The sequence below is a fragment of the Chelonoidis abingdonii genome, chromosome 5 (assembly GCF_003597395.2).
Source record: "Chelonoidis abingdonii isolate Lonesome George chromosome 5, CheloAbing_2.0, whole genome shotgun sequence".
In the NCBI taxonomy this organism is placed as follows: Eukaryota; Metazoa; Chordata; order Testudines; family Testudinidae; genus Chelonoidis; species Chelonoidis abingdonii.
The window spans coordinates 70,077,145-70,100,671 of NC_133773.1; the positions used below are offsets into that span (position 1 = coordinate 70,077,145).

Consider the following 23,527-nt stretch of genomic DNA (forward strand, 5'->3'; position numbering starts at 1 on the left):
CCTGGGCACCGCAGAATCAGAGAAGATTAGGGTTGCAAGAGACCTCAAGAGGTCATCTAGTCCAACCCCTTGCTGATATCAGGACCAACCCCAGCTAAATCATCCCAGCCAGGGCTTTGTCAAGCCTGACCTTAAAAACCTCTAAGGATGGAGATTCCACCACCTCCCTAGGTAACCCATTCCAGTGCTTCACCACCCTCCTAGTGACATAGTTTTCCCTAATCTCTAAACTTAGACTTCCTGCATGCCACTTGGGACCATTGCTCCTTGTTCTGTCATCTGCCACCACTGATAACAGTCTAGTTCCATCCTCTTTGAAACCTCCTTCAGGTAGTTAAAGCTGCTATCAGTTCACTCTCACTCTTCTTTCTGCCAGACAAATCAGGGCTGCCCAGAGGATCAGGGCCCCTGGGGTCTTCGCAGTGGGGTCCCCGCTGCCGAATTTCTACTGAAGTCCAGCACTTTGGCCGCGTGGTCCTGGCAGAAGGACCCCCTGCTGCAGGTCTTTGGCACTTCGGTGGCAGTCCTGGAAGCGGAAGGAACCCCGCCACCGAAGACCCAGAGCGGAAGAGTTCCAGGGCCCGGGCCCCACAACAGTTTTCTATGCCCCAAAAAACTCTCGTGGGGACCCCTGTGGGGCCCGGGCCTGGGGAAAATTGTCCGCACTTGCCCCACCTCTGGGTGGTCCTGTCCAGTTTCCTCAGCCTCTCTTCATAATCTCTGCCCGGCCCCATAATAATTGCTGTTGCCTTCGCTGGACTCTTTCAATTGTCACATTCTTTCTATAGTGAGGGGCCAAAACTTGATGCAATACTCCAGATGTGGCCACTCCATTGCCGAATAGAGGAATATCACTTCCCTTATCTGCTGCAATCTACTAATGCAGGCCCCAATATGCCGTTAGCCTTCCTGGCAACAAGGGCACACTGTTGACTCATATCTAGCTTCTTGTCCACTGTAATCCCCAGGTCCTTTCTGCAGAAAAGGCTTATCCAGTTGGTCCCCCGCCTGTAGCAATGCATGGTACTCTTATGTCCTAAGTGCAGTATTCTGCACTTGTCCTTGTTGAACCTCATCAGATTTCTTTGGTCCCAATCCTCCAGTTTGTCTAGGTCACTCTGGACCCTATCCCTACCCTCCAGTGTATCTACCTCTCCCTCCAGCTTAGTGTCATCCACGAACTTGCTGAGGGTGCAATCCATCCCATCATCCAGATCATTAATAAACCATCACTGGGGGAAGATTCCCTTTGGCAAGGAGAAGGCACATTTATACAACCTATGCTGAAAGGACAGCTGAAATCTTTCACCCTTACAGATTCTGCATCAGGGATAAAGTATGTACAGGAGAAGGGGTGAGGGAACCAGAGAGTGATGTGTTCCATGGAGCCTGGGAAATACAGATGAAGAGACAGGATCTGGGAGGATTGTGGGGGTATTTGGAACTGGGTGAGAGAGAAAAGGGTGAATGTGACATAAAGTGTTGTGTAGTGTTTCAATTCACTCAAATGTCTTAACTAAGATTGTAAGCTGTTGGAGTCAGGGACTATTCTCTCCTTGTGTTCGTATCTTAGTACTATGGAGCCCTGATCGTAATTGGTCTCTCTGGGTCCTACTGTAATACAAATAACGTTTGAGAGGGCTGAATCTCTTACTTAATATGTTTCTGTTAATAGCAAAATGTGGTTTCAGGGGAGTCTGCAAATCAGTAAGGTGCTTCCTTTTCATTTTACATTACAGCTGCTTGTGGGGGACTTCTGACAAAGTTAAATGGGACTATAACCACTCCAGGATGGCCCAAAGAATATCCTCCAAACAAAAACTGTGTGTGGCAGGTGGTTGCTCCCACTCAATACAGAATTTCAATGAAGTTTGAGTTTTTTGAATTAGAAGGGAATGAAGTAAGTAACCATGAACTGAGAATTATACAAACTAGTCAACGGTTGCAGGATTGTTTAAAAATAGAAATAGTCTCATACAACACCATTGCTTCAAATACTGACAATTTCCATGGAAATTCTTGTTTTCATTGACTTGAGTTTGGGACTGTTTCTGGAGTCTTTCAAAACATACATAGCATGGCTTACTCTCTTTTGAAGATATGAGCATCATAATGTATATGTATTAAAAGAAATGCCTTTGCTGAGCTTCAGCTGGCTTTTTTGTAAACAAACTAAAACAAAATAAATGGATGAGCCACTATTTGGAGAGAATTCAAGACAAGACAAAATCTGGAGGAACTGAATTATGTGTGGAGAATAAAAGTACTGAGTATATATAACTTGGTTAAATGAGGAGTAACAGAGCATTATAGCCATCTATAACCATTTCAACGTGAGAATTCTAAGAAAGGAAAAAAGAACAGGAGTACTTGTGGCACCTTTGTTAGAGACTAACAAATTTATCTGAGCATAAGCTTTCATGGTTTTACAGCCCACTTCACTGGAAGCTTATGCTCAAATAAATTTGTTAGTCTTTAAGGTGCCACAAGTACTCCTGTTCTTTTTGTGTTACAGACTAACACGGCTGCTACTCTGAAACCTAAGAAAGAAGTAATTTTTAGAGTGGAATTGGAAGTATAATAAGGAACAATGAAATGAAATAAGTGAAAAAAAAGCATGTTAACAATATCAAAATAAACTTGCCACTTGGATTGTGGAATGAACTCTGATTTTTTTGATTATTATTATTTAGGCTCCTTGGCTTCAGATAATTAATTATACAGCATCTCAGGCTTTTAGAGACATAGAATCATAGAAATGTAAGACTAGAAGGGACCTCAGTAGGTCATCTAATCTGCACTGAGATTGGACTAGCTATTGTCTAGGTCATCCCTAAATGGTCTTGATAATATCCATAGAACATGGCATTTGTCTAACCCGTTCTTAAAACCCTCTCTATGTAATTTGTTCAAGTGCTTAACTACCCTGATGGGAAGTTTTTCCTAATGCCAATTCTAAACCTCCCTTGCTGAAATTTGAGCCCATTATTTCTCATCTGGTCCTCAGTGAATAAGGAGAAAAAAATATTTTCCTCCATTTTATAACAACCTTTTACTTACTTGAAGACTTTTATCATGTCCCACCCCCCCCCCCGTTAATAATTAAAACCTCACAAATCCCTATGAAATAAAGAAATGTCATTATCAGAAGAAAAATAAATGAAGCAAACTTTTGGTTCCCAAAAAACGCCTTTGTTTTCTAGCCAGCTCTAAATTTGTGTCTCCGTTTTTCAGATGAGGAAACTGAGTCAGTTGTCCAAGGTCACACAGAATTTATAACTGGCAGATTGTGGGGAAAAAATTTGTAGATCTCCTATCTCTCAGCCCTGTGTTTTGATCATAAGACCATTCTCCTCTCTTGTGTTGCTAAAAATAGATGTTAGATGGATAGTACTAACAGAAATTGTGAATGTCAGTACTTTGTTATCCAGAATAAACTGTTATAGTATATCAGGCCACTAATACTTTTTATATAGTGTCTAAAAATACAGACATAAAATGGGTACTAATGGTCCACATGTTAGAAATGATTTAAATATTATTTATTATGAGACTTAATTAACTATGAAATTGTTTTTGCTGAATAAATAATTTTAAATTAGCTTGATATATTTATATACATCTTTGCTAATAAATACCATTTTAATATACTTGTACTTCTATTAATGTTTTATATACTGCCATGTAATGGAAATTATATCACTAAACCTACATTCAAATAATATTACATGTCTAATTTAAACCCACAAAAGCATTAAAATTCACCTTAAGTCATACTGATAGGCTTAGCAGTGGATATTGGGATTTATCTTAAGTGTTCTCGTTATTGGGAGTTGCATATGACAATCCCAGGTATCAAGATGAGAATTTAACTCAGGTGAGTTAAAGTAGACTTCCAGTTGTATCTCAGTATTTCCTTGTGCCTGTTGCATTAAGCAAGACTCTTAATATTATTTAAGTGGAGTTATTATGACTGAATTAGCTGCATTCCACAGCGGTAACATGTGAAAGTGATTCCAGTAGTTATAAGCACTTTAAACCTTTCCCTCCATTATGGCAAAACATTGGAAATCATTTTTATAGTCCATAAAGAGATAGTAACAAAAGCCAAAATAATCTTTTTGTGTAGTTTAAAAAAAATAAAGATTGTGATTTATAAAATTCGTGCTTTCATTTCATGCATAATCTAAGCCTTGTATGAATCCCCTGGCCATTGTTTTCTCTTAAGCTATTAATTGCATACAACTGGAACATTTTTGATTAAATGATTGATAGTTGAGCCTAAGAAGCTTAGAAGTTTTTGGCGTGGAAGGTTTTACATAGACATGGGATTATGCACTGAAAGTATTATCCTGAGTAGTAGGCCTTGCATAAGCAGTGATTTTTTTAAACCTCCTAAAGAAAATTACACAAATTAGTTCTCTAAATTATATCAGTGCCACTGTTGAGAAAGAAGTGACACTATTAACAATGCAGATTTATACTTTCATAAGAAAATAATGTGGTCTTAAATTTACGATGGGAAAGACTTGGCTTGCAGAATTTCCATATTAAAGGTAATATGTTTTAGGTTATAGGGTGTTAAAAAAACAAACCCACAAGCATACAGAACCCATAAATGTTTATGACTCAGAGATGGCTTTATTCTTCAAAGTGAACATTTGAAGGCCTTAGTCTAACGTCTTCAGAGTTTTTCCTTTTTAATTAAAACGGCTGAGCTATTAAACACTTGAAAATGTAGACAATATAGGTACTACATATTAATGCATGAACTTTGTCTTAAAAAAAGAAATTAAATATGTTGTAGTGTTTAAAATTATATTAAAACAAAATCAACACACATTTATAAAGGAGTATCAGAAAAGATGCAACAATATTAAATATTGATAAGTCAATAAAATATTAACTTTGTAACATAAATCAACAGAAGATCTTACATTTTAAGCGTGGGGGCACTTATATGGAATTTTTATCTATTTTTGGCTAATACAAAAATCTTTCTCTTTCCTAGGTTTGCAAATATGATTATGTGGAGATTCGTAGTGGTCTTTCTTCTGATTCCAAACTGCATGGTAAATTTTGTGGTACAGAAGTGCCTGAAGTTATCACATCACAATACAACAATATGAGAATTGAGTTCAGATCTGATAACACAGTCTCAAAGAAAGGCTTCAAGGCCCACTTCTTTTCAGGTATTAAAAATCACTCGTGTCCTATGGATACTTCTGAGTATAGAGTGTCTAGATGCAGTGAATCTTTTTCACAGGTTGTGTTCTTTATTGTACAGGTGACGAACGTCAAAAACCTCTCTTCGTTTGATTACAGTTTTAATTTTTGATTCAATTTAATAAGTTAATAAAATATAACAATAGTTATCTTGAATTGAAATATATGTATATTGTGGGAAATATGTGAAATAGGAGGGTTTTTTTCCCTAACAATCCAGACCCATATTCTACAGATATACACAGACTGGGAGGTAAAAGAGAAGGGAATCCTCAAAGTGTGTGCTCAGAATTTACCACAACAGACTCCTGTTACCCCAGTTTGTTTGTTTGTTTGTTTCTTTCTTTCTTTTTCTTTCTTTCTTTCTTTCTTAATCCTAATCATAATATGATATAAATTATTTCTTACAAAATATAAGTACATTTGTATTTTGCTTTCGCTAGCTCTTTTTCTTATTAAATTGCATTGTTTATGACTTGTCTCTTGCTAGGTATTTGTTAAATACTGTAGAATCTTTCTTGCCTGATTTTGAACATTGTGAAGGTTTATGGAAGAATCAGTTCTGATTCTGAAAACCTCTAGGAACATGCGTATCTTTAAGTACATGAGTAGCTTCCATGTGGCAAATCAGAACTGGTATAAATTGTCATAGTTCCATTGACTTCTGTGGAGCTATGACATTTTACACCAGCTGAGGATGTGCATCATTGACTTTAATGGGACTATTCATATGAGTAAAGCCTGTACGCAAATGTTTGAGGATCACAGTCCTAGTAATCACCCACACAAGACTCTGTTATAACCATGTTTCCATGTGACAGGATACATTCTGTTAATAGTACTAGAACTCTTCTTGTGTAATTAAAAGATCAGTTACTAGGAGTTGAATTTTACCCTCTCATTTTCTGACAAGAAATTCAAGTTCTTGAGATCTAGAAATATACTTAAGTTTAGTAAGTAGAAAATGTTTTAGTAGTTTACTTTATTATTTTGCCTTTGGTTAAATGTTATATTCTAAACGCCTAAGTAAACGCAGTTGCTGTCTGGATAGTTTCAGTAACTGAGGAATGCATGATACATTTTGTAGGAAAGTTAAACAGTATGGTTCAGCATATTATGTAAGTGATATTGCTTAGATCTTTTACAAAGTGGGAAAAATATCTGTCAGAAGCTGTAATGTACGTAGACAAGAAGTTTAAAGTTTAGCAGCCCTGAAAGGAAGTCTGATGTTTTCTTTTATGCCTTCTCATATGGTTTATTCTAGCAGTGAGGAAAGAGCAAAGTAAATGATATTTCCCATACATCAGGCAAAGATATTAACAAGTGTTTTACCTCCTGAAAGCTTTAAACATATTGTATTTGCTGATAATCACGTTTCTGCAGGCAGAGACATTGAGATCAGTTTCTAGTTTATGTAAATGACATTTTTAAGGTCACAGAAGGTTACTTTTCCGTGTAAAATGCCATTTCAGATTATTGTCATAAAGCTTTAAAGGTTAGCTATGTATTTGTACCTAAATATCTATGCACATGAAACGTATGGGGCCCATCCTGCAAACCCTTGAGTGAACAGTGCTTATTTACATGCTTACGGGTCACCCATTAAAGACAGTGTGTATTATCCTATAAATAAGGGTTAGAGACTAGCATGATCTAGTCCTAGATTTTCAGATCACTGTTAGTATTCAGTATACATATTTCTGAGTTAAATCCTATTATTTTGATACCTTTATAGTGGTGCAGTATAGCAAAAGTAGCCCTGGTATTCACTGTGATCTGTTTGTTACCTGTAGCCCAAAAGTTATGGATGATGAACCTATTGAATATAGATTCTGTTTAACAAGCAATCTCTTTTTCTGCATTTTTAAGTGTAGAAGAATTGTTTAAAGAATGTTAACCCTATTAGTAGCCAAGGTTTGTACTAAAAAGAATTCAGAACAACTGTGTGTGTTGGGGAGGGACCAGAGTTGTTGTTCATGGGGTTCAAAGGATAAGCGTGTCAAATTCTTTGACAATTTGTTTATTTATTTATTTTCCTTTGGTCTCTGTTTTGAAAACTAACTTAGTTCACAAACCATTTTATCCTGGTAATTTAAACTCACAATTTTTTTAAAGGGCTAAGTTTATTTCTGGGTTAAATTCACTAAAGTCAGGGAACTTATACTAGCGATGAACCTGAACCAAAATGTTTTTCTGGTTAAAAGGAAACCTGTTTTGCGTAGTGAGGATAGAAAACTCTCTCTCTCTCTCTGACCTTTTGAAAGAACTGGATGGGATACCATATGGGTATTCCATATTCACTGAATATTATGCATTTATTTTTCATTGGAATTCTTTTCCAATTCCATTCTACTCTCTGCTCATTTTTCACAGTCCGTCTGAATTTACTTTTCACCCTGTTTCCCACTCTGTTCCATTTTCACCATCTTTTTTCATTTAGTAGTTTTCTTCTATATAACTTGCTTTTGTTCCTTTTATCACAGAACACCCACCTCATAATATTTTAGTCTAAGTCAAACTTTTGAATCCAAGATGTTCAAATGAGTTTGAAAGTAGATAAAAGAAGCTTGTTTTTTCTTTCTTATCAGCGCACTGGCAGTTTGTCACTCTGATCTCTAAATTACTGCTAAGAAAAGGAGTTAGATTTAGAAATTCATCATGATAGACAACATGTGCTCTTGATCCAGGCATTGAGGGCACTATATGTATTGAAATCTTCAGCACATATATTTTGACTTCTGAAAGTTGACATTAGATCATCATTTTGGCCTGACCCTATGTTCTTCTTTAATTCCTCATTTAATTATGCCTTATGAAAAATACAAGACTATCTTTAGCAAATGCATAGATTAGAGAATTTAGGCATGTATTTATTATTATTTTTCAGTTTAAAAGTTGTGTTGGAAGGCCTTTAAGCATTGCACTAAAATCATAATAGAATCAATACAACCTCTTTAAAACTTTACCGTTCTAATTATACAGTCAGTCATCATCAAAAAAATCTAGCAAAAGGGGAAACCCAATATCTGGCAATCCACCCACCAACAAAAGGTACATGCAATGCTGAGCAAGAGGATAGTAAATTAACAAAATGAGGGAGAGAGCCAAGACATTTAAAAAAGAAAAGGGCACCATCCTGTATAACATTCTTACAGACATCCAAGGGATTATTTTGGGACTCCTTTGCAAGGGAATTCCACAACCACGAGTCCTCAGCCATGAAAACTTTGCCTACCTTCTAGCTCATTACTGGCTGAGCCTAAATTCAATGGATTGTAACTGTTGAGTATAGGGCAAGAGACAACCCAAATTATGAAGGATTTTATAGTCTATTATTACAACTTTAATATGTCCTTTGGCTGGAAGTTGAGTGTAACAGACTCCCAGGTGCTACCTGAAGGAACAAATAAGCAACTATATTCTGTAACATTTACAGTCAATGGAACAAATTTGAAGGAAGTCCAATTAGAAGAACATTACAGTAGTCTACGTGAGAGTTGACAAAGTCTAGTATGACTAGGATAGGTTCATGTCTGAGGAAACTTTCCATACAAGCTGGAAACACTGAGCTCCATGAGATATATTCAAGTGTGACCCTCCACACACACACACACACACACACTGTCTTACTTTTGTATCTGTCTGGCAGGTAGTAATCATACTGTCAGAATAAAAGGCACATACATACTGCCAATAAGTTCTGCAGAACAGTTAGTCTTACCCAGCAACATCACCTCAGTCATGCCTGGGATGGTTTCAACAATCTGAGCTGAACACATGAGCAGATACTCAGCATTATGCCTTCTTTTCTATCATAAGCATTCCAGTGATACCACCGTTCTGTTTGTTCTCTCCAAGCACTTCACAAATATATGGGATCTAATGGAATGCTTAGGGGAAGATATGTAGGTATCCAGAGCCACCCTCTTTGAGCTCTTTCCCTCCAGGAATGAGTAAAGTGGAAAAGCAACACTGCACAACCCCTTCTAGGACTGAAAAGATCGGGACAGATTCCCTTAGAGAGGAGATGAATGAGAAGGAACATGATACAGGGACCATAACATAATGAATTGTTTGGGGAAAGTAGATCAGGAGTTTCTGTTCCATTTTTAAAATGCAAGAACAAGGGGACATTCAATGAATTTGAAAGATGGCAAATTCAAACCAAATTAAAAAAAAATAGTTGTTTTCAGAATGCGTAATTAAATGATGGAACTCATAGGATTCAAAAAAATTAGACATTTTTGTGGAGTTATCCAGAGTTAGACTAGTAAATATATTTTTGAAAAAGTTTTGGAAGGGATATAAACACTCACTAGTTAAAGCATAAACCCATTTCTAACTATTGGACCTTAGTAGGGAAATTTCCTTGGGGGCAGCTTGTCCCACAACTGACTACTATGGGGTTTTGTTGTACCTTCCTCTTTAGCAGCTGATCCTGGTCAGTGTTTGACAGAATACTGGACTACATGGCCTATTAGTCTCATCAAATAGGATGTTCCTATGAATTACCAAGAAACAATTTGGCTGTTTCTGTATAAGACATCTCATGTAGTCAAATTTGGTAGACAAAATTATGACAATCCCATCCCACAAACAATTCTTGCTCAGCTGATATTGACCCAAAAACCCAGGTATAATCAATTGTGCCAGTACAGGCCTTTCAGCATCTTACAGTCAGGTCTCAACTGCCAACTTTAAAAAAGGGTAAATGGGATGATGGGTAATTATAGGCATGCCAGCCTGACATCAGTCGTGGGTAAGATAATGGAGTGGCTAATTTGGGACTCAGTTCATGAAGAGTTAAGGGAAAGTAATGTAATTAATGCAAATCAACATGGGGTTATGGAAAATTAATCCTGTCAACCTGACTTGATATTTTTTTTTTAAATGAGATTATCAGTTTGGCTGATAAAAGTAATAATGTTGACATAATATATTTAGATTTTTCTAAGGTGTTTGACTTGGTGCCACATGACATTTTGATTTTAAAAACTAAAACAATATAAAATTAATATGGCACAGATTAAATGGATTAAAAACTGGCTGATAGGTCACAAAATATAACTGTAAATGGGCAGTTATCACTGAGTCGGTATGTTTCCAGTGGGTCCTGCAGGTATTGGTTCTTGGCCATATGCTATTTAACATTTGTATCGGTGATTTGGAAGAAAATATAAAACCATATCTGGTAAAGTTTGCAGGAGACATAGAAATTGGGGAAGTGATAAATAAATAAGAGGACAGGTCACTGTTTCAGAGCAATACAGATTGCTTGGTAAATTGGGCTCAAGCAAACAAGTCTTTAATTATGGCTAAATGTAAGTATAGATGTCTAGGAACAAAGAATGTAGGATGGGGGACTCTGTCCTGGGAAGCAGTGACTCTGAAAAAGATTTGGAGGTCAGTGGATAATCAGCTGAACATGAGCTCCCAGTGTCATGCTGTGACCAAAAGAGGTAATGCAATCCTAGGATGCATAAACAGGAACTCTAGTAGTGGTAGAGAGTTTATTTTACCCCTATATTTGGCACTGTTGCGACTGCTGCTGAAATAGTGTTTCCATTTCTGGTGCCCACAATGCAAGAAGGATGCTGATAAATTGGAGAGGGTTCAGAGAAGAGCTACATAAATGATTAAAGGATTAGAACACATACCTTATAGTGACAGAATCAAAGAAATCAATCTATTTAGCTTAACAAAAAAGAGAATGTTAAAGGGTGACTTGATTACAGTCTACAAGTATCTAAATGGGGAACAAATATTTAATAATTGGCTCTTCAGTCTAGCACGGAAGGGTATAGAATGATCCAATGGCTGGAAGTTGAAGCTACCCAAATTCAGACTGGAAATAAAGTGTAAATTTTTAGCAGTGAGAACAATTAACCATTGAAACAATTTACCAAGGATCTTAGTGGAATCTCCATCACTGACAATTTTAAAATTAAGATTAGATGTTTTTCTAAAAGATATTCTCTAAGAATTATTTGGGGAAGTTCTTTGTCCTGTGTTATGCAGGGGGTCAGACTATATGGTCACAATGGTCCCTTCTAGCTTTGGAGTCTGGGAATCTCAGATAAAAAATATAAGGATAAGCTTGCATGGTTGCCATGGTTAGCAGGTGTTTATAGATGCATAACAAAATGTGAGTGGAGAGTTCTGAAAACAAAGATTTATGCACCAAGTTTAACATAGTCATAGAAAAGTATATATTTTAGAGGATCAGAGAGATTGAGTCAACAACTGAATTCCATTCACACACCCATTTTTTCTAATAATAAATTCTTATCTCTTCACTAGCCAATCAGCACCCAAATTTTTCTAGTGTTCCAGAATGCACATATTTAGCCAAGAATGCTTATGTGTGAGTGTATTCATGTGCTGTGACTTGAGGGATGTTTCAAGGTGATTTTCTATAAGTAACAGAACAGGTGTTGTATAGATGTAATCTAGTGTCTTGAGGAGGGGGAAGGGATAATTTAAAACCATCTTGGGGCTACTAATAACTGATATTTTTTGGAAATAGTTTTGTCAATTTTTTTTAAATTAAATATTAAGTTTTGAAGCATAGAACTTCCTATTACAAGTTTCGTGCCCTTCATGTGGATAATTGGGCAACCTATTGCAAGGTTTTTGCCGTGGGCACACAAGGAAAAGTAGGCTGCTGAATCATTCAACATGACCTTGCTTCAGAAAAAAAAAAGTTTGATTTTCTGTGTAGGAAAGGTGATGGTCATGGGAGCAGCTATAATCATTTCTTTGAATAAAGTTCTTAAACAATAGTATGATTAATCACTGGTAGCAACCTGTTGTTAAACTGCTTTCATTTATCATGTGCTGTAGAGTTATTTTTGTGGTTTTAAATAAATATGATGTTTTGCACACTCATTTAAAACAGTCACTGTGTCTGATGCGTAAGAATGAATTTTACTGGGGTCTTTTTTTTTTTTTTTTGGTGGGTTATGATTCAGTGAGCAGTTAAAAAGAAAAGCTTAAAAGTTTCTACCCTTGAGCAGATTCATGTTGGACCACACACTCACCTCTGGCACTATCCTGGTACATTTATTTCCACAGACAAGAAAACTTCCTGCAAAGAGAAAATTTTTGTTTTTGAATCATGCAAGGACTTGATACAGGTTGCCCCCTCAGGCCGAGTACGTATTATTCGCAGACTGGTGGCCTCTGGGGGTCTCAGAGGTATGACCACGTGTCCTCTAAATTGTTAAAATCTAACATTTTGTTGAGAATGGATCTTTCCCTACACTGAGTCTTGAAACAAACAAACAAAAAGGAAGAAAGCATCCATTCAAAATTGGGAGACTGATTTCCATCTGTCAGCACAACAAATGATTTTGTTTTTACTAAGCAAAACATTTGTTTCTATAACTAATACAAACTAATTTTGAAACTGAGCTACAGACATGATGGAAAAATCCATACTGATTTATTCAACATCTATAAGTTTTGTTCAACAATTGCATCCTTCATTAAGTGTGCAATAAATTATTTCCATCCTAGTGTCACTAAGCTTATCTCTTCTACCTTTTGATTATTGTTTTGCACAGAGCTGATCTTTGAAGGGATCCATCATAGGCCCATTTCTTTATGCACATTTTTTTTTGAGATTTTTCTTCAGAATAATACATATTTATTTAATGTGAGAGTAGACTTTTCTGTTTCAGACAATTTGGCAGATGGGGAACTGAAAAGGGCCTTTATTTTATTTATTACAAAACTTTACTGGAACGTCCCTCTGTGTTACCTTTAAGGAAAGCATTTGAGCTTACCTTCCATTCTTTTAGCTACTAATATATGAGAGGAAATGCTAATGAGTTTCTGTTATTGTCCATTGCATTCTAATTTCTTATTTGCTTGTCACCCTTCTAAGCTTGCAACAGGGAGTATGTGCAAGTGCTTGCTTTTGAAAAGATGAGAGATTAAAACTTTTGCTTGAAATCAAATAATTCATGATGTTGACTTTGTGTTCCTATTAGAAAACCTGCAAGAAGTATCCTTCTGAGTTTTTATGTTTTTCTAAATGATCACAAATATAAACCACTTCTGTGAAGTGAGTTTACTTTTATACTGTTCCTCTACATTGAAATCTGTTCACATTTGCAGGACACTCCCAAGCACTCTCAATGCAAACAGATTTGAGATTTATAGTACAAATGAAAATGCAGCGGAAACTTGGTTTTGACTTGCAGGACTTTTCTATGAATATATATAATCATCATGTTGCTGTACAGCAATGTATTGTAAATACAAATACATTCACTGAAGAGCTTGCAAGTCAATAAGTCAAGCTTCAAGTACATTTTGGCACATAAAGCTCAGGTATTGTGTAAGTACTTAGACAATAAAGATTTCTTTTGCTGTATTACTATATATATGCTTCAACAAAGGTAGGGGGAGGTAATACAATATGAGTAAAACAGTAACAAGAAGCTTAAATTGTATAAGACAGCTTGTGTTTCTGTAGAAATTCCTACTGAGCCAAGCACAGTCTGAAATATTGCATATGAATTTTGTTAAGAAATAACACTCCCTTTCGTATATCTTGAGAAATCTGAGGGCAAATGAGATGCATGCTCTGCATCCCAGTTCTGAAACAGTCTGACTTCTGATATGACTATAAGTTGTTCAATTTTTTTTTTTGCATGTTGAAATGACAGAGGTCCGTGTGATATGGCATTATATATGTATATTAGGAACAGTCTGCTAGTTTTGATTTAATGCACCAGCCCCACCTAAAATGACAACAGCCAAATGACACAGAATGGTGGCAGCTGATGCCTTCTGTTGTAATGACTGCCTGTTAATCTAGTTTGGCTTTTTTCCCTGTAGTGAATTTGGTGGCTGTGTAATGTAGCTCATATTTTCTCCCCTACCGTCTGGTTGATTTCTGACACACTAAAAGCTTTTTTAGAGAGGATTACTTGTTAATAAACAGGACTGCATGCTATATGGCAGATCTCCCTGAAACAATTAACATCAATTTCTTTTCTGTGTTTTTTAACAATATATTTTCCCCTTTGAGATATTTTGTAATGTCCAGATTCATTAAAATCAAAGCACATTTTTCACTCTGCTTGAACAAAACAACTAATTGATAATGTTTATGCTGAGTAACTTATTTTTAATATCAACATGTGCAGAGCTTGAAACCTTGTTTGGCCTGAACATCCAATCTGCCTGCATTGTAGAACTGGTGTGAGGTGGGAATACCTTACGTGTTTGTCCAGATAGTAAAACTCCTTGTTGTGCATGGAACTGTAGCCACTGAAGAGATACTTTATGAAATCTATATCAATAAAACTAGCTGGAATAGTAATATTAGCCATTTGTTCTATATCCTTTATTTTCTTGAAATTACTTTGTTCTGTCTCTTGAGAAATAGGCCTCACTTCCCATGGGAATTTACTAAAATAATAGTGCCATGGTGCAAGGTTGCAGGCTGAACAATGAATGAGTAGAACTAAGGTACAATTAAATTGCCATACTGAGAAGAATAAGGTCCGTGCCTTAGTTTACCCTTTTCTGAACTTTAAACATTAATATAAAAATGTTGTCTACGTTCTACAAGCTATAGATGTGATGCTCACAGAACCATGTTGTGTATCCCTTAGACAAGGACGAGTGTTCTAAGGACAACGGTGGCTGCCAGCATGAATGCATCAACACTATAGGAAGCTATGTCTGTCAGTGCCGGAATGGATTTGTGCTACATGAAAATAAACATGACTGCAAGGAAGGTAAGGGTTAGGGCATTTGAACAGAGATAGTAGAGATGACCTGGCTTTCTTTTAGAAAGTTATCTTCATCTCTGTAGAAAGTTATCATCATGAGAAAAGGGAGGTACCTTTTAATGCAAACCAGCAGGGTCTACATGGGGCAGTTAGAGCACTCTACAAATCATATCCCTCTAGTCTGGACTGTGGTGCTGTTTAGACATGCCCTGACCTTCCTTCAGAGAGTGTTGTGAGGCTTAATTCTCTGATGTTTATAAAGTCTTTTGAGATTCTTGAAGGGAAAGTATTCAAGAAGGTGGAGTAGTTTTATCATTTTATCCTTGCTTTATTTAAATTTAAATATTAGTATTTATTTAATGAGAAGCACTTCTACTAATTTGGTTAGGACAAAGAAGATCTTGTATAGTTAGACATTTCTCAGTAGCTATTCACTATTCATTTGCAGTCTTTTGCCAACAACAGTATCTCTTTCTTTCTATTAATCATGGTTTTCAAAATCAAGGTTCAGTACCTTTAATGCTTGCTTTAGTGGGAAGGCAGAAAAGCAAAATATGAAATTTTCAGGCAGGAATTCCATTTTGGGTTTTTCTACTTAATTTTATTTGTGAGGAAGGCTTAATAGTGGGAATGGAAAAATATTGACTTCATTTAGATAAATGGTTTAGGCATATCATTCATATATATAGTTTGTTTATAGAAGGTTTGTGTGATCCATTGTAAACAACACTGTAAATGTAATGGTCAATCAGTAAACAAGCAGTGCTAGATTAATCTCCATGATGTATTTGCCAAAGGTGATGAACATGATACTGGATACTGAAGAGGTGATTAGCTAGCTTCCTGAAAATCCTTTCTTTTCAATGAATCAGTTGATAAAAAGTCTGCTTTTCTGACTACATCTTAACACAGATTTCCAAACTAACTGATGCTATCATTATTGGCACAGCTGAGTGTGAACAGAAGATCCATAGTCCGACTGGAGTCATCACAAGTCCTAACTGGCCAGACAAATACCCAAGTAGGAAGGAATGCACATGGGAAATCAGTGCCACTCCTGGTCACAGAGTCAAATTAGTAAGTTATTTAAGTGTTGTTTTTTAAACAAATTTCCTCCTGAGCTGACCGGCTATTTTCACAGGCTACTATATGAAAATAATATTGATCTATGTTCACTGATCAATTGGCAGCCAAAAAGTATGCCCTTTATATTACACTAGTTAGTAAGAATCCACTGACTTTTAAAATAAAAATCTATTATTTTTAAAACAATGAATATTTACTAAAATGTGTTATGAAGAGATCAACATTTTAAAACAAAGATTAATATGAAGTTTAACCTTCAGTGAAGAATTATTTTAAAAGTGTTAAGTGAGTGTTCCATAATATTTAGATGAAAATTCAAAATGTCTGATTTTTTTTTTAAATCTCAAATATTGATTTGGGATATTATTTTTGCCTGATTTAATATATATATATATATATTTGATTCAGGAGCTTGGGACACTTTCATGTACATAATTCACATGGACATTCCAGATTCGCTGTACAAGATTTCTGCACTTTGATTGTCAGTTTTTTTTAGATTTCACCACGTTATTGTGGTACAGCACTGAGCCTGAGAGATGGGATGCCCTTAAGGGTGTATCTACACTGCAATTTGAGGTCTGATTGCAGCTCAGATAGACATAGTCATGCTAGCATTACCCCATTCTAGAATGGCTAAAAATAATTGTGCTGTCATGTCTTCACTTGCTTCAGTGTGGTCTATATAAGCACATAGGTACATATCCCTTGGGCGTATACTTGTGCTGCTAGCCTGTGCTGAAGCCCATGCCCTTGTGTCTGCACTGTTGTTTTTAGCTGTGCTAGTACAGGTTGAGCTAGTGTGGGGGTATGTCCACCTGTGTTGCAGTCATACCTCAAATTCCAATGTAGACATAGCTTCAGCCAACTTTGTGCCCTCTTGACCCTGAGCTGTTCCAGACGCTGCAGCGGACCCTGGTGAAACAGCCCTGAGGCCTGTTTAAATTATGGCAGATTCCCTGGACTGTCCTCTGGGAATCTCACTGCCAAGCATCTCATCAGCTCTGTATGCTGTGGCCGCATACTCAACATGCCCTTCCAACCCTCAGCATGTCCCCTATATTTAAGGCTTGTGGAACAGAACTCAGGATGCAGCCTTACAGCCATCTTCTGCAGTGTTAATGCCAGGAGAATTGTCCTCTAGTCAGTTACTGAACTCTTAGGTCCTCTTTATGCTGCTCCAACCCTTTTCCCTGGCATAAAGAAGCCTGAGCAGGGGTAAGGATCTCACCTAAAATGCAATGCAGTATTTTTCTCTTAAAACAGTCTTGGTTAAACAGGGGACGAAAATGTACCGTAACAGTAGGAAACAGCTTTTTCAGAGACAGGGTGGTGTGAAAATAGAACTTGCAAAACATACTAAGGCAACACTTACATAATCAATCTACGCTAAAAGCCTAAATTTCAGCCTTTGGGTATGTGCCTAACTGAGCATAGCAATGCCTCTGGCCCTTTGTCGATCTGGCTTTAAATGCTTAAACCCTACAAGCAAAGAGAGGACGAATGCTCTGCCCATTCACTGGGTTCAGTGAGTGTTCAAGTTGAGTGGAGAGGAAGAGTGGGCCTGTGCTGGCTCATTCCCAACAAGTGAACTTCTCCCATATGAACAACTTTTATTTTGTGTATATCTTATCTAGCCAGAGGCATGGACAGATTTTTATAAAAGCACTTTGAGTGCCCGTAAACTCAGCAGGAAAGCTCATGCATTTGGATTTCCTTGCTGAATTTTAGTTTTCTCTCTTCCAGAAGAAATCATTCTTAAATCTTTATCAACTGTTCCTTTTTCATTTGAAATAGAATCTGGGCAAACATTTTCAAAAGCACCCCAGACACCCAGTTTCAAAAGTGAAAGTCAGTGGAAGTGAGAGTTGAATGTCAATGAGAGTTATGTGCCTAACCTGCCTAGGAGCTTTTGAGAATCCCATTAGGCTGCACTACCTGCATCTTTCAGTGCCTAAATACTATTGAAAATCTGGTCCTAACCATCTAAATCAATTCTGAAAATGGGGTTTAGGCCCCTAAGTTATTTAAGTGTTTTAAAAAATCATAGAATCATAGAATATCAGGGTTGGAAGAGACCTCAGGAGGTCATCTAGTCCAACCCTCTGCTCAAAGCAGGACCAATCCCCAACTAAAGCATCCTATCTGGAGCTTTGTCAAGCCTGACCTTAAAAACCTCTAAGGAAGGAGATTCTACCACCTCCCTAGGTAACCCATTCTAGTGCTTCACCACCCTCTGAGTGAAAAAGTTTTTCCCACTATCCAACCTAAACCTCCCCCACTGCAACTTGAGACCTTTACTCCTTATTCTATCATCTGGCACCACTGAGAACAGTCTAGATCCATCCTCTTCTGGACCCCATTTAGGTAGTTGAAAGCAGTTATCAATCCCCCCTCAAATTTCCTCTTCTGGCAACAAAATAAAAAAAAAAAATAAAAAAAAAAAAAACATACAAAAAAAAAAAAAAAAAAAAAAAAAACTAAACATTCCCATTCCCTCAGCTGTCTCCTCATCATCATGTTCTGCGCCCCTAATCCTATATTTTGTGCCCTCTGCTGGACTCTTTCTAATTTTCCACATCCTTCTGTAGTGTGGGGCCCAAACTGACAGCAGTACTCCAAAAGAGCCTTCCCATGCTAAATAGAGGAGAATGATCGATGTCCCTCGATCTGTTGGCAGTGCTCCTACTTATTCAGCCAAAATACGTTAGCCTTCCTTGCAAACAAGGGCACCACTGTTTGACTCATGTTGTTACACACATCCTTGAAAAAAAATCACAGAGATAAAGAGTTATATCTCTTCTGATCCAAATAGGTGAAATCTGTTAATCGATAACAAAACAGGCTTTCTTTATTTCTTAATGAAGTGTTCAGCACCATTGAAAGTTAATGAGAGCTGAGCTACCTAACTCCCTTAGCTCTTTTGAAATCTCACCATCAATATAGTGAGCAAATTATAACAACTCATTAGCAAAACTTTCACACACTAGACATTCTCACTGTCAAAATTTTGTATGCGGAAGATAACACATCTACACTCTAGTTTATTCTCAATCTTGTTAGCTGCTTATCACTATTTTGTATTTGATCCATACCAATTAAGACAATGAATATCTTCATTTTATAATATTTCCTTATTTGCTTCCAAACAAGTTCAAGTTCATTCTACTCTCATGCCTACAATGGACAGAAAAGATAACTGCTGCACACCAAATGAACCAAGTGAGTCCTGAAGCTGTGCTTATTTTGTAAGTCAGTGTACCTCATCTTTTCCTGTTGGTGCTCTTAGTTTTGATACATCATTGCAACATCCTTTTCCTGGTAACATAAAGTGAAGCATTCTATGTAATTCAAGGTTCCAGGAAACAATGGAATGCCACATGTGGAATTTTTAAACTAATGTCCAGCATGAAAAAAATGCTTGTTGAAACTGTCTACGTATGGCACAGACGAGAGAGAGATTTTAAAAGCTCATTTGGACACTTCAACTTTTGAAAATTAGTCAAAGTGAAGCTAATTAGGCACCTACACGCAATATAAAAATGATTTTTGAAACAAAGTGCCTCGAATGCATTAGATCCACAGAGAAAAAAGAATGAGTTAAAGAAAACTGCAATATGTTTGCTCAGCTTATTGTCCTAAAGTCCCAAGTCATAAAGAATGGCCATTCGGTCAGAAAAGGCCGTCTCAGTCTGTATCCTGTTCTCAACAGGACAATGCCAGGTGCCCCAAGACGGGAATGAACAGAACACAGTAATCATCAGTGATCATTTCCTAGTGCTCATTCCACAAAAAAAAAACGCTTCCCGGGCAAAACAGAGCGTAGGACGCCATTGATGATCTAGCCCTCATCGAATTTATCAGTCTTTTTTGAACCGCTGTATAGTCTTGGGCGTTCAACATACCTGTGGCAAAAAAGTTCCAGAGGTTGACTGTGTGTTGTGTGAAGAAATACCTTCTTTTTTCTTTGTTTTAACCTGCTTCCTTGAATTTCATTTGGTGACCGCTACTTCTTGTGTTTGACGAAGGAGTAAGATAAACACGTCCTTATCTATTTTCTCAACCCACAATCATGATTTAACGACCTCTATCAATTTCCCTTAGTCATTTCTTTCCAAAGCTGAAAGTCCAGTTTTATTCATTTCTCTCGTATGGAATCCCATTCCATACCCTCAATCATTTTTGTTCCCATTCTGAACTTTTCCAATCCCATATACTCTTTTGAGATGGGTGACCACCATCTGCCACGCAAAGCCATTCAAGCCTGTGCATATCTGTATTTATATATGAGGCCAGATATGATATTCTGTCTTATTATTCTATCTTTCTTAGATGTTCCCACAGCGTTCTGTTTGCTTTATTTCGACTGCCATGCACATTGAGTGGATGTTTTCAGAAGAATTATCCCATGACTCCTTTCTTGAGTGGTAACAGCTAATTTAGACCCCATCATTTTATATGTGTAGTTGGGATTATGTTTTCCAGTGTACATTACTTTGCATTTATCAACATTGAATTTCATCTGCCATTTTGTTGCTCTGTACCCAGTTTTGAGAGATCTTTCTGTAGCAATTTGCAGTCTGCCTGGGACCCAACTGTCTTGATTAGTTTTGTATTATCTGCAAATTTTGCCACCTCACTGCTTACCCCATTTTCCAGATCATTTATTAATATGTTGAATAGGACTGGTCCCAGTACAGACCCCTGGGGGATGCAACATTTACCTTTCTCCATTCTGAAAACTGACCATTTATTCCTACCCTTTGTTTCCTGTCATTTAACCAGTTACCAGTCCATAAGAGGACCTTCCCCTTTTATCCCATGACAGCTTACTTTGCTTAAGAGCCTTTGATGAATTTTGAAAAAAACAACTTTAAAAATACTCTTTGCATAATTTAAATCAAGATGAATAAAGATTAACGAGCATGTGGACAAGGGGAATCCTATTCGTTGCTCCTGGAAGTGGTCCCTTAAGATTAGGTTCAGATGATATGGTTCAGAAATTCCTACTGCCTTTGAGCTACCTGTTCTGTGGACAAATAAGTTTAAGATTGTAAAAAGTGACTTGTGATTTTTGGATGCCTCAATTTTCAGGTGCCCCCACCTTCAGACAGTTTAAAGGGTCTGATTTTCAGAGGGTAGGGGTCAAACTCAGGGAATCAGACAGTTTCAAAGTATCTTCAGCTGGGTACCCTCAAATTGAGGGACTGAAAATCACTAATCACTTTTTAAAATCTTGGACAACTGGACTCCACTCTCCAGGGCATTGGGGAGAGTTATGAGTCTCTTGGAGCTCAGATAAACACTAAAATAAATGTTGGTGTGTGGAGAAGAAATATGCAACAGTCCTGAAAGTAAGTAATACTTGTGAACTTTAAGATAACTGCAGCAACTTTTCTCTCTTTTGAGAGTTGATGACAAGTAAAAGTGAGTCGTGTGGGGTTTATTTGCAAATTCACTCAAAAGCCATTTTTGCAGCTTTCTTGTACTGATTTCCTGGAGAAAGATTATTTTAATTTGCTGAGTGAAGCCTTAAATATAACAAATATTGTAATTATAAAAAATGATTTATGTGGCATAGTTTTCAAAGGACCATGCTGTATATGTTTTACTTAAAAGGGTCATGTGGAAACGTAGATTTCATTGGTTTAAACTGCATTGAAGAAGCACATATATAAAAGCACAACAATTCACAGATGTTACAGGGCCCCAGTTATAAAAGGAACCAGTAGATTTTCTATTTTCTGACTGGTTTTGGATGTTTTGTGAAATTTGGAATAATCCCGGGACCTATGAATTCAACAGAATGGCTATGGTATTCCAGATTTGCTCTGTTCTGCCATGGATTGGACACAATTGTCCTAATCCCTTTTATGTGAAGCGGTGCCCTGCCAACGTTAAACTTCACTGCCTTTATTATTACTCTGCTTCCTTAAAGTAAGTATGTCATTCAAAGGTCCAGGCTTATAACCTCAACAAAATTACATGTGCTGTCTCAATTGCAAGCAGACTGCTTTTTGGAAACCTATATACAGTACATTTTTATTATGTATAAGATATAATATGTATGGGAGTCCTTCTTAACACACTATTTTGCTTTCTTTTCAGACCTTTAATGAGTTTGAGATTGAACAACATCAGGAATGTGCTTATGACCACTTGGAAGTGTTTGATGGAGAAACAGAAAAGTCACCAATTCTAGGACGTTTATGTGGCAATAAGATACCAGATCCTCTTGTTGCTACTGGAAATAAAATGTTCCTCCGGTTTGTTTCTGATGCATCAGTACAAAGAAAAGGCTTCCAAGCCACACACTCTACAGGTTAGGAAATCAGGATGTCATTTACTGATAATTTTCCCTGGATGGAGACGTTCAGGATTTTCTTGCTCTATGAGCAATTGTTTAGTAGATAAATCAGTGCTACGAATAAATATGAACAAATCCTTGGAGGCAATAGATGAAACCTAAACTCAGAGATGACAGGAAATATTGTCAGGATTCTGGAATTAACTCTTTTTTGCCATCTTATTACTTTTTTTGTTTGGGAATTTTTGTTTGTTTGTTTGTTTTTTGTTTTCTTTTAACCTTAATGTTGATGTTGACAGTCTTTAAAAAGTAATCAGTTACTTTGGAAAAAGATCTAGTAAAAGCCGAAAGCAAGACAATGGTGAATTCTTTCCTAAGGAAAGGCATGATTTCTTTTGAAATTCAGCAGATTTGAGAAACAGGTTTTTAAGAAATTTATATTCTTTATCATTAATGCTATAACTGACTATACTTATAAAAGATTCAACAGCCTTTCATTTCATTTCCAGTGGAGCTATTTTAATGTAGTGTGCTGTATACCAAAATAGCCTCTGATTTTTGTCTTCTATGATTTTAAATAAAACATAGGATTTTATGTTAACAGGTAACACTTTCTTCTACAGTTAAAAAAGGAATGGTAAGCAAAGGTAAAACTAAGCAAAACAAAATGGACAGTCTTGCTAAAATAAACAAGGTTTTAAAAAGTTTAGTCTCCTTCAGACTCAGCAATTACTTTTGGTGCTTGATAGGAATTATTGTGATTCAAAATATGTTTTGAAATTCCATCAATTGGTTGCTTAGGATATTTTCTATGTTACAAACATTAATTTTCTGAAGTTGCTTGGCTTACAATGACCCCTAGTGGTGACTCTAAAATTTTTAACCTCCAAGTCATGTTTGTAAAGGGAAGAGGAGCCATTCAAAAATATTTGAGAGCAGGGGTGCTGGAACAATAGTGGGGGTTCTGAGAGCCACTGAACCAAGCTGTAAACCCTGTATGTAACGTAAACCACTTCAAGCCAAGGGTTGCAGCAGTAGCCCTAGTTCTAGCACCTATGTTAGAGTAGAATAGAATATTTCCCCAATCTCTACTGTAGAAATAATATTTCTTCATTTACCACAATCAATTCTTACTCAGAGATTATTTTGTAAACTGCAT

General features: G+C 36.8%; 1 protein-coding gene across 2 annotated transcripts in view; it reads left to right on the plus strand.

Moving 5' to 3' along the window:
* TLL1 (tolloid like 1) overlaps window positions 1-23,527 on the plus strand; it is a 195,812-nt gene that overhangs the window by 159,838 nt on the left and 12,447 nt on the right. Inside the window, exons 15-20 of one of the 2 annotated variants that reach the window (XM_075066357.1) lie at window positions 1,740-1,900; window positions 5,012-5,192; window positions 12,301-12,423; window positions 14,856-14,981; window positions 15,925-16,052; window positions 22,170-22,383. In XM_075066357.1, the coding sequence (XP_074922458.1) occupies window positions 1,740-1,900; window positions 5,012-5,192; window positions 12,301-12,423; window positions 14,856-14,981; window positions 15,925-16,052; window positions 22,170-22,383 (933 nt within the window). The remainder of the gene's footprint in view (window positions 1-1,739; window positions 1,901-5,011; window positions 5,193-12,300; window positions 12,424-14,855; window positions 14,982-15,924; window positions 16,053-22,169; window positions 22,384-23,527) is intronic. The other variant, XM_032785269.1, reaches the window with a different exon arrangement.